The following is a 15,932-nucleotide window of genomic DNA, read 5'->3' on the forward strand; positions in this document are numbered from 1 at the left end:
TATTGCCATGGCTCTTATTCGTAAGGTAACTTATCTCAATACAAAACAGTGACTTAAAATATTGTTTCGAACAAGTGACATTAGTGCTATTATTAAAATATATTAAATATTTAAACATTAAATAACATAAAATAACAAATAAAATCAGTAAGATACAGACAGCATAACTTTCACAACAACTGTATTATTTAAAATTTAAAACATTGAGATTATACATAACATTGGCGATATACAATTATATACAATACATGTTAATTTAATAAGACAATATTTTTTCCAACGTAGAAATAACAAGATTATTTGCTGTTAATATTGAATTAGTTTATTTGTTTATGTTGGTATACACGCATCTTATTAATGGGGAAAGAGCGCCACCTTACGGTAATGCATAAACGTACCACACAAGCTTTCGAGGGTTTTTGTATAGCAGACAGATAGATAGATAGATAGATAGATAGATAGATAGATAGATAGATAGATAGATAGATAGATAGATAGATAGATAGATAGATAGATAGATAGATAGATAGATAGATAGCACTATAATATAAATATTTAAAGGTTTCAAGGTAATAAACATACATTTAGAGTAAGAGTCCTGTGCAAATGGTTCTTTTTATAAAATGTTGTGAAAACTGGGGTGAAAGATGCATTGAAGGTGCAAAGTGTACATTGTGTATTAATAGTTAGGAAAGTCTGCATTTTTTGCCTCCAAAGTGCAATTAAAGATCACTACAAACACCATATGGTTACTGTAGCAAAACCATGGTTTAATTAAGGTTACTGTAGCAGAACGATGATTAATTTATGTTAATTTATGTTTGTTTTTTAGTTAAACAATGGTTCATTCTCATAAGGACTGTGGTAGTGCTCTTTTGGGCAAAATAATTGTTTAATTACATTGCAAGAAAAATATGCTTCTCTGCTATTTGTATATTTGGGTACAAATGGCATTTGGTGCAAAGGACATTGTTTATGTGGAAGGTGAAAATTTACATTTATTTTATACTAATATTTTTCCTTTACTAAAGATGCACAGATGTAGAGTGCCACCACAGTGACAAACTCATTTGTGCCTTATCAAAATGTGCCTTGTTTCATGGGTTTCTTCACTTTAAACCAAACCTCTTCCTTGTCCTTTAGTGCATTGCTAATTGCATTTTGACAGTTTTAAAAATAACAATAACATAGCCACCGTTTGAGCTATCATCTATTAGAAAATAGATCTGAATGTGAGACGTAATCGCTTTAATATTCATTTAAACAAAGACCAATCATTGTCCACAAGATGGAGGCAAATATCCACTATAAAAAATATTTTTTTTGTTGAAATTTCTTTTTTTTATATATATATATATATAGGAATTAGTATGTAATTTACTACCCAGTTAATTAAATTGTTTAAACCCTACTGAAAAGACCAGGAAATCCAGTCTTAAACTGGTTGGCTGGTTTTAGATAGTCTTTTCAGTCGGGAATAAAAATAATTCTTCATTAAGCTAAATGAAGTGCATTTATAAATTGCACTAATAAACTAAATTCAATTCCAATTCAACTTTAATTTTGGCTTTTTTACCTTAAATAACATAATAATGGACATCTACTCAATAACCAATCTGACAAAAGACTCACACGATGCATCGCCATTTTATTCAAAACTATATTTAACAATTACAATTCATATTTTATGTTGTACAATCTTATATTCTATAAAATATCTAATAATCCATTTCATTTTGAGGGACTTCACAGGAAATATACAGCAAATTAAGCTTTTTTTAAAGGCAAAAACCCACACATTACAGTTAAGTTGAGTAAATGTGAGTCCAGCTTGTGTATATAAGATTTATTTTTAAAATGATGTATGGCATTGAAATCACAGGGCTCCTAATACATAAACATTTAGTCCCTATTCTTGTTAACAACCACTAGCAGCTAAAAGTTGTTTTTATTTATTATTCATGTTAGCAAATGACAACACAAGGGTCAGAAAATCTTGCAGGATAATAGAAAACAATAAAATCTCATAAATGCAAGTGTGTAGAGAATACTGCAAAGAAAACTCAAACATCTGTATTACCTGCTGAAATACTAAGTAATATTAATAAGATATAAAGATGTGTAAAGCAGCTTATAAAACTAAATATAACTGATATTTACAGTTTGATATATTTTATCCGCATTGTTTAGATGATCATGCATTCGGATCTATCCCATGCCAAAACTGTCATATAAACAAAATCTAACACATGTCTCTCTGCTGATCATGAATAATTTACAGTGAGAAAATCAAAAAATTTCCTTAAAATCAGTCCAGTGTATCACTTTCTTTTTTTTACTTGCTGCTATTACCCATACACAAATGCCCTCTGTACCCACAGTCACATTTCAACTAATTACAATTATGAAAAATTAATATAAAATACATTTTAAAATGTGTTATTATATTTTCTGTAAGGGTAAAACTCTCCAATCTTATCAAGTTATCAGGGATAACCAAGAGAAGAATTGCTGTAAAAGGACAAAATGGAAACACATGATATAAAACAAATCTGAAGAAATGAACAGTCAACAGGTACAGTGTCTTAAACCTTTCACAAACCTTATCTTCCAGAAATAACTTCATATCTTCATACATAACTTACCATTACTTTCAACCAGTTTGTCTGAATATCATTTTCATTGGATGCATAAAGTCAGTTCCCTTCAGTTTTAAACAGCTGCCTAACAAAGTAACCAAATACAGCTCTCCTTACACAAAGAAATCACATTTATATGCACTTGTTTCACAAAAATTGACAACCAGAAAGTGTCCAAATACTTTTTGCCCTAACTTTGAAAAATAGATGTATGTTTCTAAAATCCAACAAACATTTTGTTTAAAATATTGTGCTATATTTCTTCAAAATAATTGACACTTGGTCTTATATTTTATTCTACAATCATGTCTAATACTTCATGGGGCCACTGCAGGTGCACAAACACACGCTCACACAAATCCTTGGTTGGACATATTGGACGATATTCGGACTCTACATCTTGGTTTCACTGTCTGGTGGCTTCTCGTTCTCATATTCGTTCTCATGAGGGATCATCTGATAAGCTTTCTTTACTTCGTTCTCCTCTAGCACAGAGCTTCCCAACTCCACATCGCCACCCTGAAGCTCATCTTTGGACAGGAACTCCACAATTCCAGCTCCTATGGAGTCTCCCAGGACATTGGTCGTGGTGCGCAGTCGATCCCTGTGTGTCCAACATAAAAGGCAAGTAGGTTAAATGAGATGAAAGCACACTTATTATGTATTTTGCTTTGTGTTGTATATGGTTTCTGTCATATATATTATGTAACATCAAAACTTAATAAATATCAACCACATGAAAAAAATATTTTTGTATACTATAGTGTTTAAAATAGTAAACTCTTAATAAATACTACTTCCTGGTTTGAACTTTGCTATATTAAATGTAATAGTATACTACAGTATTTACTACAGTTTATATAGAATACTACACTTTACTACAGTTCGCTACAGTAAACACTATAGTATACCACAGTGATTAGTGGCCAAAAGTTTTCAACTTTTAGTTCAGTTTCATCCTAGTTTTAAAAGAGGCTTCTTTAGCTGTGTGGAAAAGGGGATCTATTTGGAATGATTAATTTGGCCAACCTAATTACGTTTCTATGTTAATACCAATTGAATTACATGAAATTCACAAAAAAAATGGAGCGAGTCTCATGGGTGTATATCAAAGTGTGTCACCTGGGTTGATCATAGAAAAAAAGTAGGCAGTCCCAAATAAGATGGAATATAATCAGATGCACTTAATTTAGTTTTATCTTATTAAGCTAAATGTTTTCTGCACAACCGCATTTAACTCAATACTTGGGGTCACTCACAAGAACCAATCAACTGCGATGATGAGGCTGATGTCATCAGTCGGGAGTCCGACAGAGGTCAGTACAATCACCATGGTGACCAAACCAGCCTGAGGGATTCCTGCCGCCCCGATGCTTGCAGCAGTGGCTGTGATGCTATCATAGAAATAAATCACATTCAAACATTCAGATTTTCATTGCATAGTGTATAATTTTAATGGATGATTAGGAAAAAATCTCACCTAATAGTTATGATCTGGCCGAAGTTCATTTCCATGTTGTTAACCTGAGCGATAAAGATGGCTGCCAGGGCTTCATACAGCGCTGTTCCATCCATGTTAATCGTAGCCCCGACAGGAAGCACGAATCGTGTCACACGTTTGTCGACTTTGTTATTCTCCTCCAAGCATTTAAAGGTGACCGGGAGAGTGGCCGAGCTAAGAAACAACAAATAAATGGATTGAGTAAAAGGATAATAAAATTTGATTCCTGCAAACGTGAGGTTGCGAGCCGAGCTGGATGATGTACCGAGAGCCGTGATGAGAGCCTGCAGTAAACCGGTGATGAAGATGACGGGGTTCTTTCGTGTGATGACGAAGTACAAAGTTGGGAGGACGATTATGCCGTGTATCATGAGACCAATTATGACCGTTATCGTATACATGCCCAACTGTCCGCCCATCGCAGTGATATCATCCATTTCCACGATTTTTCCAGCGATCAGAAAGAGGATACCGATGGGTGCATACCTGAATGTGGTGATTTACTTCAATGTTAATTTCATAGAAAACTGAAAAAGCCACCTCAGGGTACTTTAACGTAATAGTTTACCCAAAAAAATGTCATCATGTGCTCACCATCATGTTGTCACAAACCTGTAAAACCGTTTTTGAGCACCATTGACTTCCATAGTAGTATTTTTTCCTACTATGGAAGTCAATGGTGCTTCTGTTTCCTGCTTAATTACAAATATCATTCTTTTTGTTTGTAACAACATAAGGTTGATTAAACTTTTATTTTTTTGGGTAAACTATCCCTTTAATGGCTATTTGTGTGCCTGGAATCACTCACCACATAACAATAGCAACAAGTCGCATGATGGCCTCGTTGAGCGAGTCAAAGAAGTCTCTCAGAGCCTCCCCTTGTTCCTTCATGTTCCCAATGATGAAACCGAAGCACATTGAAAACACCACCAGGCCGAGGGCATTAACCCCGTTGGTGGCGCCGGGCAGAGGAATAACCTCCTCTTTGGTGATCTCCTGGGTTGCATTAGTTAGGTTAAATATAGAGTCATTAACTAGCACCTTTACTTGTATGGTCCTCTTGCCGTACTGGGTCTTGAACTACAAGAAGGAGGGAAAAAATGTAAAAATACCAACAATGTAGTCAGTTTGCTTTATAAATTTAATTTACACTGACAAAATGTATAATCTAAACTTAAGAATCAAAAAGACATGAGTGTGCAATAGGTATGTAACCCTGCCTCAGTGAAAACTCTTTTTTTTAATTTAATGTTTTTCTATATAAAATCATCCTACATAATGTAACTCAATAATTGAAAGCAAACTTTGATGTCCACATCTCATCATTAGATTATATGACTTTAGCCTGGATTTCATAGAGAGGGACACTTATAAAAGTTTCTAAATTCATAACTAATTTATAAAATGACTTTTCAGTGTGTTTGAAATTTTTTTAATTGACCGCTATCTTGGCAAATTTTGTCCGGAAGGACGGCAAACCACTGTCAAACTCTTCAGTATCTTTGTGTGGCCATTTCTGTCTCATTATATCCAACTGCGGCACCATCACAACCCTGCCAAAGCTCTGCTCAGTTGCTCCAAGTACAACTGCGGTTCAGACTCATTAAAATGATAAATGATAAAATAGCTGCCTGTTCCTCACACATTTAGTTAACCAGCATGGGGCAACAGAGGGAAACATGAAACAATGTCAAATATTAGTACAATTATAATTTCACGCCCTCTCAAGAAACCATTTTGGATCCAAGAGTGATGAATGTTTTTGTCATCAAGCCTAAAATCCTTTGTGTGAAGGGTCTGGAGAACAGCATTTTGAGCTTCACCCAAGTAATATTATTCACATCTATAACTTAAGTTACTATCTAAAATGTTTAGAGTCATTTAAATAATGTGAATGTTATGAGGAATTGCATAAAGATGTTTTATGCACCAAGAAGAAAGTGCATGAGTATTTACATGCAAAAAAAAATGAATTTTACCTGTTGAGTGCAGGCCTGAACCAGATTGGGTGGAAACATGTTTCTGCAACAAGAGTGCTTGTATTAGCGTCACTGTTTTATGTGAGTACTTTAAAGTGAGTGACAGGTTGTCCTATTACCTGATCAGATCTAGGAAGGCATCTGCGGGGCTGACCTCCGCGATCTTCTGCTGTTTGGCGAATTCAGCTTTTGAGCCTTTGCCCGGATGGATGATCAGGACCATAATGATGCCGATAAACACCGCGATGAAAGTTGTAGTCATGTAGTATATGACCGCACGCATGCCCATCTTTCCCGACGCACGACTGTCCAATGCTGCCATGCCTGGACAGAACGAATTAGCATTTAACATTTAGAATATTAAAACTGTACAATATTATTATTTATACCACGAGTCTGTTGAATGCTGTATTCTGATTGGCTGAGAAATGTCCCGTGGGTATGCATTAATTTCTGATAACCGCACACCTAACTTGTCAAATGTCTTAAAAATAGGCACCAGAGCAATGTTTGTGCACTGTCAAACCAAAAAGTTAACTCAACTCAAACCATTTAAGTAAACCGGTTGCATTAGTTTTAAAACACATACATTTGAGTACTGTGAACTTAAACAAATTGAGTCATATGCAGTTATGTACTTATATTTAAGTTCACACTACTTAAATATAAGTGCATAATTGCACATGACTCAAGTTCACAGTACTTAAATGTATGTGTTTTAAAACTTAAATGGCCTAATGCAATCGGTTTACTTAAATGGTTTGAGTTTACAGTGTGGTAACCATTGTATAAGAGGAATAATCGACTCCGGTCCTTTGAATTATTTGAAAATAATGCACACCCGCGGTGTAACCTTGGGTGTGCATTATTTTCTTATAATTCAATGGCCGGTCGTCAATTATTCCTTACACAATAGACTTTTCTGTCTATCTATGATCCATCTGTAATTGCATATGGATACCAAAATAGCACAAGAACATTATTTTTTTTAGTGACGAATAATAAACGTTTTATCTTTTCTTAGTGATTCACTTCAAAGAGACTATTATGTCGGCTGTAAAGGTCTCTTAGTGTTAATTGTATTCCTCGTAGACGTCAGGAGTAAAAAGACTCTGACTTGCCAAAACAAATTACGATTAAGTTTGAAAGAGACAGGGGCCGTTCAGCAGTCCTGGTTCCTGGAGTAAAGGAGAATGCAGCTATTGTTTAATCCTAGGGGCCCAAACTTCAGCATCTTTTAAAGTTCAACCCCTCACTTCACAATTTCCTACTCGGGCTCTCTCGACCGCACTCCTCTATTTGCTTACAGGCATTCGCTCCTCTCTCTCTTTCTCTCTCTCTCTGACAGCCCTGGGAAATTCCTCCACCTGCCCGGGTTTAGATGGTCATGTCACTCTCTATATGTCTCCACGGTAACAGCCAACACTATCCCAATGGGCTTTCATCTTATTTAAGAAATGACTCATGTTGTGTATCGTCCTCACACCCATACATATCAAATTCAACATATGAAACATCTCATAAATGACTGTTTTAACTATAATTACTATTAATCAGTTAGAGTTTGCATTGACCTCTTTGTCTTTGAGTTAAGCTGCTGTCATTTCTAATGTTTCTTTGTATGTTGAAGTATAGCAGCAGGAGGGTGAATGGGCTTTTCTTTACAACCTCATGACTTTAACAGAAGCACAAAGAGGTCGCTGTCTACAACCCAGAAAATAGTGCCTTGTAACACCTGTTCCATTTTCTTTCAAATTATCATTTATTTGTCATTGTCATTCTATTAACTTTACGTTTTGTCATTTCTGTATGGCCAATCATCTTTGAGATACTTTGAGATACCTTTGAGTTTTCCAAAACTGCTGTCCACCAACATCATCACATTTTCAAGTCCTGATTTCAACGGGAAATCATGCCTGTAATTAAACTTGAGACCAACAGAGGAAGCACCAGCATCTGTAGCATTCGCATCAATAATTCTCCAGGAAAGGAGAAATACTTCACTTCTCTGTAGGACATCTTGTACGGCCTCAAAGCAAATCCAAGCGTGATGCCTGAAAACATAGCAGATGCTCAGATATATACTTTTTGCATATGGCATCAGCAGTCAAAATGTGTTTTTTGAGTCATAAGAGTCAATGTGGTATTTGTTTGGAGATGGATTGTACATTTTTATACATTTCCTTATGAATGGTACATTTTGGGTTAAATATGTGTGTATCTTATTTTTTACTTTTATCTTATTCTCAAGTTTTCTGTGGTGGGTGCGTTCTAAAAATGCTGGGTTAATTTCAATACATAGTTGGGTCACATATAAACATTTTCTGGCTTAATTTATGTTATCGGCTGGATTTGTCCCTTTTTGACCCAACGCCAGGTTAAAGTGTAAGTGTATGTGCTCCATTGATGGTTTTATTTATAATAAGCTAATAATAATTAATAATGATTAATAATACGATTGCTATTATTATTATCATCATATTCTTAACTTCCCAAATAGATCCCAGATAACAAAAAACAATCACAGAAATTCTAATGGATTTAATAATTATAACATATTGTATTGGTTTTAATAATGGTCTGTGTTGGGATGTTATCTGGCTAATGGGAATTAACCAACAGAAGACTATTAAATCATACTGAAATAATGCCCAAAACACACCACATAAAGGAATTTCCTAATGGTTTAAATGGTAAACAGCTGATGGGTCATAATGTTGTTATAAATATTGTTTTTCAGCAGTGATGAAATTTCACTGAAACGTGTTATCCGCAAATATACTATCAGAGCTCACTGACCAACAACCACGGCTCCAACAGTAAACAGCACAAAAGCATTTCTCCTCAGAAAGGTCTTGACGTCATCTTTAGAGATGTCCTCCACCGTCTTCCTCGCTTTGAGGGACCTGGCCTGAATTCCCTGGCGGATCTGCTGCACGCGACTGCGCGCGCGCTGCTTCTCCCCACTGCTCTTGGTCATGTTGGTGGTGTGGCTCTACACACTGGGATCAAACAAGCTTCAGGTGACCCTACAAAAAAAACACAATACAAACTTTATAAAGCCACAGGCGTTGATCTAGAAACCAAATCATGTATAGAATTGGGCCACTATTTGACAGTTATGTCAATGTCAACATATGGCACATTTTTGTGAATTCACTCTGCAATTAAATGAAACTAAACCAAGCAAGAATGCAATTTTGAATAAGATGAAACATATAGACTAGACATCAAGTAATTATGCAAAGCACTGTAGTAAATATTAAAAAACAAAAGTTAAAAAAAGGATGAAGCACACTTTTCGCGTATTTGACCTTGATAAGACCAGGAGACCTCCAAGGAAAGATTCAAGACCTTACTGAGATACTTTATTACAGTTTATGATCTTGACACTGGCACACAGCTATATTATAATTCACTTGACTAAGGAGCTGAACCTGTGAATGATGATCTAGTAAATACAAATGCTGTAATATTGATTAAATAAATGTATATAAATTGTGAACCTCAATGCCTGTGAAAACCCAGCTCATTATTTTGTGATTTACTGTTTACTACAAAATCTTTCTACATAATGTAAAAAAAATTAACCTTTATATCTTTAATATTGACTAAGCCCATCTCAAAGATTGAAATTAAAATCAATGAATAACCTTTGATTCTCCTAATCTTATTAATAGATCATGAGTCTTTAGCCTAGATTTCACAGACAGGGTCTTAATTTGTGGTGGTATCAAAAAATATCTCCATCAAAACCAGTAGCAAATAGATGAGTTTCTTACCTGTTTCCAGTAAGCTCCTGTGCAGAGAGATGCCCAGAGTGATCAGTGTGAGCCAGTCTGTGCTGGGAATTTAATCATCTTCCACCAGTAAGAAGCTCCTGATACTCAGGATCCTTAAAAGGGGAGGAGCTTACTGACTTCAAATCAAGACTCTTCAAATGGGGCCCAGTGGTGGCACATGATGGGATGACAGAATGCTTGTTTCTTTCGTGAAATATATTACATATATAATTAATTATTTAAAACCTTCAAAGGCTATATTGAGAACTAAAAGCATTAAATAATGATTTTTTTAGGGGCCATGTGGGGGAAGATATCCCAGGTTTTTGGGGTGGAGTGTAGTTATGTCTCAAGGAGAAATCTAAACCCACATTTTACATTTGGCAGATGCTTTTTATCCAAAGAAGCAGTGTATTCAAGCTATACATGTTTTTATATGTGTGACCCATGGGATCGAACCCATGACCTTGGTGTTGCCAATGCAATGCTCTACCAATTGAGCAACATGGACGTGAATCCTAAAAGGTTATTTTTTTCAAGCACATAGCACAATGGCCCTTCGCTCTTGGCAGATCTGTGAACTAAATGACATTGGTTGTGGAACTTCCTGCGGGGTGAGAGTTGTTTCACACACTCACCTCTCTCACAGACCCGTCAACCAAAACCGTCCTCATTTAGTGTGTGTGAAGTACTCTCACATGAATCTGTATGGGTGACGTCACCCCATTACATCCAATTTACATATCTGTTAAAAAACTAATAATGCACATTCAACATCTGAGCAGGACAATGTATTATCCCATGTCCTTCATTATTTTTCATGGTTAATATCTAAAAAAAATTACACTGAAATAAATGATAAGAATTGTATAAACTGTATTTTTTTAGTAAAGTTGCTTTATTGTTCATAATTTCGGCATCTCACCCGGTCATTGCATTGGCAGCCCAAAAGTTCATTGGTTTGATCCCAGGAGAACACACGTACTGATAAAATGTATAGCTTGTAACGCACTGTAAGTCACGTTGTATTCATATGAAGGTTTGTGTATGTACAGATGATACGTTTGCTTCAGGCTTGCGCTTCAGAGAAGTCCATGTGAGTGATGTTATGATGTAGGTCTCTGTCTTTTCTCAGATTGAATCCCATCTTCTTCACTGAGCTCTTGGAATGTCTCCGCTTTTGTCCGGGTCTCTGTGAGAGTAATCATAAACAGAACTCGCCTTGAATGTCTAATTTGGACCAAACACTTCCAGAGCAGCGTCCCCCCCACCCCTTCGCTCTCTCCCCTTGCATCAGACAAAAGACATGAAGTACAAAAGAAGCTTTCAGCCATACAGTTTTGAGGGAGCGCATTTGAAGACTTGTGGATTTTAGGGAAGCAGGGCAGTTGTGGGAGTGCACTGCGTTCCCAGAACTTGTTGAGTCTGAAGGTTTGGATGAAGTTTAATGTAGAGCAACCAGGTCTGAGGGTGTTGCGGTGGATTTAAAGGGACAGTGCACCCAGAAATGAAAATTCTGTCCTCATTTTCTCATCCTCGTGTTGTTCTAAATCTGTATGAAATTCTTTTATCTGATAAACACAAAAGAAGATATTTTGATAAATGATAAGCACACAGCTGAGCTGATTGTAACCATTGACTTCCATAGTAGGAAAAACAAATACGATGGAATACCATCAGCTGTGTGCTTACCATAATTTATCAAAATATCTTCTTTATCATTTATCCCAATACTTCCAAAATATTTGATTTTTCCTACTATGGAAATCAATGGCTACAATCAGCTGTGTGCTTACATCATTTATCAAAATATCTTATTTTGTGTTTATCAGATAAAAGAAATTCATACAGGTTTAGAGGATGAGAAAATGATGACAGAATTTTTATTTTTGGGCGAACTATCCCTTTAACAAACGTTCTCTATATCTAGTTAAATGTAGGGATAATCTGTGCCAGATTTATTCGAGCAGTGCTGAGTTGGCTGTTGGGTCTCTGTAAAGTTTTAGGGGCTTTTAGAAACCCACTGTGATGAGCAAACTCAGTGTGTCTGCCTGCATCACCCGGCAACCATTCAACCCATTAGCAGAGATTCGGCTTATTCACGAAGCATTCAGCGCATCCACAGGGATGCCGCTTTGTGTAATGAGGCTCTTTGCCCTCACAAAACAAAACTTCACTAAAAAACATGCAAATATCAAAATGGAGGAAGGAATAGAATAATCCATATGTGTGTCACTGTGTCTCATTTATGAGGGTTTTTTTTTTGCAAAACAATTAAAGAGTTTAATCCTGTGAGAGAACATGCTTGAAAAATTACCTCATAATGTTAACATCTAGCCTATTTCTTCAGTCAGGATAGATTTTTTTATTATTCAAAATCCGTAAACAAATCTGTAAAATATTATTCATTTTAATTATTTTACATTAAAACACCTTCACAATGTCACTATTATTTGGTTTATGGTAAATCTACAACATTGGGGATATACATTTTACCAAAATACAAAAATACTTTTCAAATATTATTATTTTTGTAATTTCTAGGAAAAGTTAAATGTTTCTAAATTACAACAATTTTTTACATAAATTAACAATAGAGATAGGAGTTGAAAGTTTGGGTAACAAATAAGTGAAGTTTAGGCAAAGTTTAGTCACACTAAACTAATTACAGAGCAAATATATGCAATACTCGATCATTACGAGATTTTGTCATTTTATTTTAAAAACAATCACTTATATAACCCCTTTTATATGTTATCCAGGTAGGTTATCATGTATTTGCAATATACTGTTTGGCAAAAACTTTGATTACAATGTATTTCAACCATTTTCCTTTCTGTCCCCTGCGATGGTGAACTTGAGTGGTCATTTCCCACTTCACATGACCTCAGTCTGACCTCATTGTGACCCATGAGCAATCGCTCCCCCATAACTTGATTCACACCAGCATATAATTCAAAGGATGAAAGGATGCTGTGGATTTCCCTCAAGGCTTTTTGGGAAAACTGAATTAAAAGACAAAACAAAAGGCACTTCCAAGTTCACACGCTTGGGAGTGGTTCAGCATCCTCACAGCAGATCCGTGATCAGCCATGATGAAACAACACATATTGCGGCATAAGACTGATGAAGCAGAAGAATATTTTTTACTGAATTATAATAATGCCAATAACCTTTATAATTATAGTTGGAAACAATTAATTTGGGTGATTCTCGCGAAAATAGACTTATGAGGTGTCATGAAACATTTTAATAAAAAAATAAATGCAAAGTAAGAGTATCAAAATAAAAAGCATATCTCTTCATTGCACATGATTTCAAATGACATCATACAAACCAATTTTGTTTCCACATTTAAGGGGAAATTTTTCATTACCGCAACGTGTCCATGACTGCATTTGGGCTCTTTAACATGGAAATATTTATAATTAAAAAAATCTAAAAAAGAAAGGTTCAGTGCATGTTATAAACATTTACAGAAAAGAAACATGTGCTATTGGTGATCATGTAGAGACAATAATAAGGAATATAAATGTGTCCAAGACCAATTTTCTCATCATCCGCAACAATTTTCAATCATTGTTTAAGCCCTCAAGGAACTAACATTTTCAAAAACAAAAAAATTGTTGGAAGGGACATAATTGACTGTGACACTCAAGATGGCTACCAGGTAAGCAGTTCTTAATTTTTCTCTCCAGATAAAAGTTGAAATTATTTTTGTCATAGTACCATAGACAACTTCTTAGTTCTCATTACCGAGACATGAGTTTGTAAATGCATATATTTAATGTTATATCATGTTGCGGTAATGATAATTTTTGATCATCTAAACATGTAAATAATTCTATAGGAAATATTTTTTAAATCCTCTAGAAATAATAATTATATGAAGTTCCGACCTTAATCTTATATGTGCAAAAAATGGTCTTCAAGTGCTTTTTAAAAATTCTGATGCTGGACACCTTCTAAATCTGGATTTCGTGAGAATCACTCAATTGTGGTTTTGTGATATCATAGTTCTCATATGAAAGGGCATTAAATACAGGTTATGTGCAACAAACTTCTGTATTCTTTAGCCTAAAGCAGGTTCCATCACTTTTGGTTTAAATCTTTTTTATAATTAATTAAAAAATGTTTTAGATAATTTTAGATAATTAAAAAAATATTTATTTTTTTTCTTCTTATATTCTGATATTAAAATAGAATACAACACCAAAATGAAACAAAGTTGTCACTGGGGTGGTACTTTTTCAAAACGTGCACTTTTGTACCTAACAGATACATATTGGTTCCTCAAAGGAATGCATTGGTACCTTGGAGGTACATACTGGCACCTTAAAGTACATATCTGTACCAAAATGATACATATTAGGACCTTGCAAAAGCAACCATCCCAGTGACATCTTTTGTATCTTTAATTCTGAGAGTGTAGCTGTTTCCCTTTAAAAGCTAATAATATATCGCCATTAAACTTTCTCCAACAAGTGGATGCCATGAGACCTTTTATCCGGTTTGCCACAAAGTTATAGTTTTGCAGATGAGTCATTTTGAAACGAAGTAAATGAAACATTAAGCAAACATTGGGTTTATGGGTGTAAAGCTGACACAATGAGTTTTAAAGTAACTTGAACTGTCAACTTTCTACATTTTGGATTTGGAAAGGCTCACAATGAACTGATGTCATTGTCTTCAACAGAAGAAACCATGACATGAAAGCGAAAGAAAAAGCCACAAATTTACATTTCATTTTCAGGTCTGAGTTTATTCGCCAAAACAAGCAAGCTTTTTTTAAGGGGGCCAAATTCGGAGGGTTCTCACCCACGACATTATATCTGTTTCCCTCCCAACACCCTCACGCTTTATTCTCTTCCTAACTCTCATTCGTCTATACAGACTGAAAAGTTTGAATATGTGAGCACTGTTAACATGCAGAGAAGAGCGGCATTAGTATTCAGCTCACACTTAAGCTGTAATGAGATCCAAACGAGTAAATCCTCTTTCATAAATGATCTCCAAGTTACCACATCTGATAATAAAAGTAACAGAAAACACACAGATGAATCAAAACGAAGAATGTGAGTGTGAGATTCATGAAAATGTGACAACGTATCACACGTTGAGGGTTTCTAATTTCGGTGTTGTCATGGTAATGCCACTCTCTGTGATACAACGTGGGATCAGATGGTTAAAGTTAAAAAGGGATTTGGTTTAGGGAGGCTCACACTAACAGGGATCCCAGCCGAGAGTTTTGAAGTGAATGCCAGAAACTTTAAAAGACTTAAACATGAACTGATGGGGGAGTAACACAGCACATTGGCCTTGTCGCGAGATTTTCTTGGAATGATGACCAGGATTTTGAACAGAAAAAAATTTGAGAGAATAAAAATATCAGTCATTCGGACTTAATTTATAGCAGTGGATTTCAACCTTTTTGATTCCTAGGAATATATTTGTTTTAAAAATAATTAAACACTAAGAAATATCTTGATATTTAGAAGTTTTCTCCTATTTTAAATATTTTCAATCTGTCCACTTGAAAGTTGGTTGAGGCTTCTAGTGAAAAAAAATTTAAATTCTGCTGTTTGACGTATTTATTAGTAGTTTTGAGGAGGTTAAAAAATATTTTCTCCTTACCTTATTATGTTCATTGTGTTGTAATACAGAAAATAAATATAACTATCCTTGGGGGGGTTTCTTGGAGAGGTCTTTTCCTCGTCCCAGACAAAAATGCAGGTTTGGGATGCATTAAAGGGATAGTTCACCCAAAGTTTTAAATTTTGTCATCGTTGACTCCCTTTCATGTTGTTACAAACTTGTATGGATTTCTTTGTTTTGATGAACACAAAGGAAGATATTTTGAGAAATGTTTGTAACTAAACTCTTCGTGGACCCCATTTACTTCCATATAATTCTTTTTAACGAACATGAGGGTGGGTAAATGATGACAGAATTGTTATTTTTGGGTGAACTATCCCTTTAATTTAAATAAATGTTTCACTTACATATCTTATCATCAGTGCCATTGTTTTGT

At 35.1% G+C, this 15,932-nt stretch overlaps 1 protein-coding gene across 3 annotated transcripts; it reads right to left on the reverse strand.

The window, feature by feature from the left end:
• Positions 1-1,628: 1,628 nt before the first annotated feature.
• Positions 1,629-10,056, reverse strand: slc1a3b (solute carrier family 1 member 3b). Of its 3 annotated transcripts, XM_073874443.1 has the most exons (10): positions 9,902-10,056; positions 8,919-9,148; positions 8,036-8,173; positions 6,239-6,443; positions 6,120-6,162; positions 4,949-5,220; positions 4,387-4,626; positions 4,120-4,308; positions 3,899-4,033; positions 1,629-3,243 (listed from the first exon to the last, which is right to left on the reverse strand). In XM_073874443.1, the coding sequence occupies exons 2-10, from the start codon at positions 9,097-9,099 to the stop codon at positions 3,033-3,035; spliced, it is 1,614 nt and encodes a 537-aa protein (XP_073730544.1). In that variant the 5' UTR covers positions 9,100-9,148; positions 9,902-10,056; the 3' UTR covers positions 1,629-3,032. The 3 variants fall into 3 exon arrangements, with proteins under 3 accessions (XP_073730544.1, XP_073730542.1, XP_073730543.1); XM_073874441.1 differs by having other exon boundaries at positions 4,120-4,626; XM_073874442.1 differs by having other exon boundaries at positions 4,120-4,626; positions 8,919-9,121; positions 9,902-10,043.
• Between the last annotated feature and the right edge of the window lie 5,876 nt (positions 10,057-15,932).

This window comes from Misgurnus anguillicaudatus, chromosome 12, assembly GCF_027580225.2.
Source record: "Misgurnus anguillicaudatus chromosome 12, ASM2758022v2, whole genome shotgun sequence".
In the NCBI taxonomy this organism is placed as follows: Eukaryota; Metazoa; Chordata; class Actinopteri; order Cypriniformes; family Cobitidae; genus Misgurnus; species Misgurnus anguillicaudatus.

Bases quoted from the DNA above. Each gene is read 5' to 3' on its own strand.
- slc1a3b (XM_073874441.1), bottom strand. From the start codon at position 9,099: ATGACCAAGAGCAGTGGGGAGAAGCAGCGCGCGCGCAGTCGCGTGCAG. The intron at 5,221-6,119 runs GTAAAATTCATT...TCCTTCTTGTAG, and splicing joins TTCAGGCCTGCACTCAACAG to TTCAAGACCCAGTACGGCAA. The intron at 4,627-4,948 runs GTGAGTGATTCC...CACCACATTCAG, and splicing joins CTTGTTGCTATTGTTATGTG to GTATGCACCCATCGGTATCC.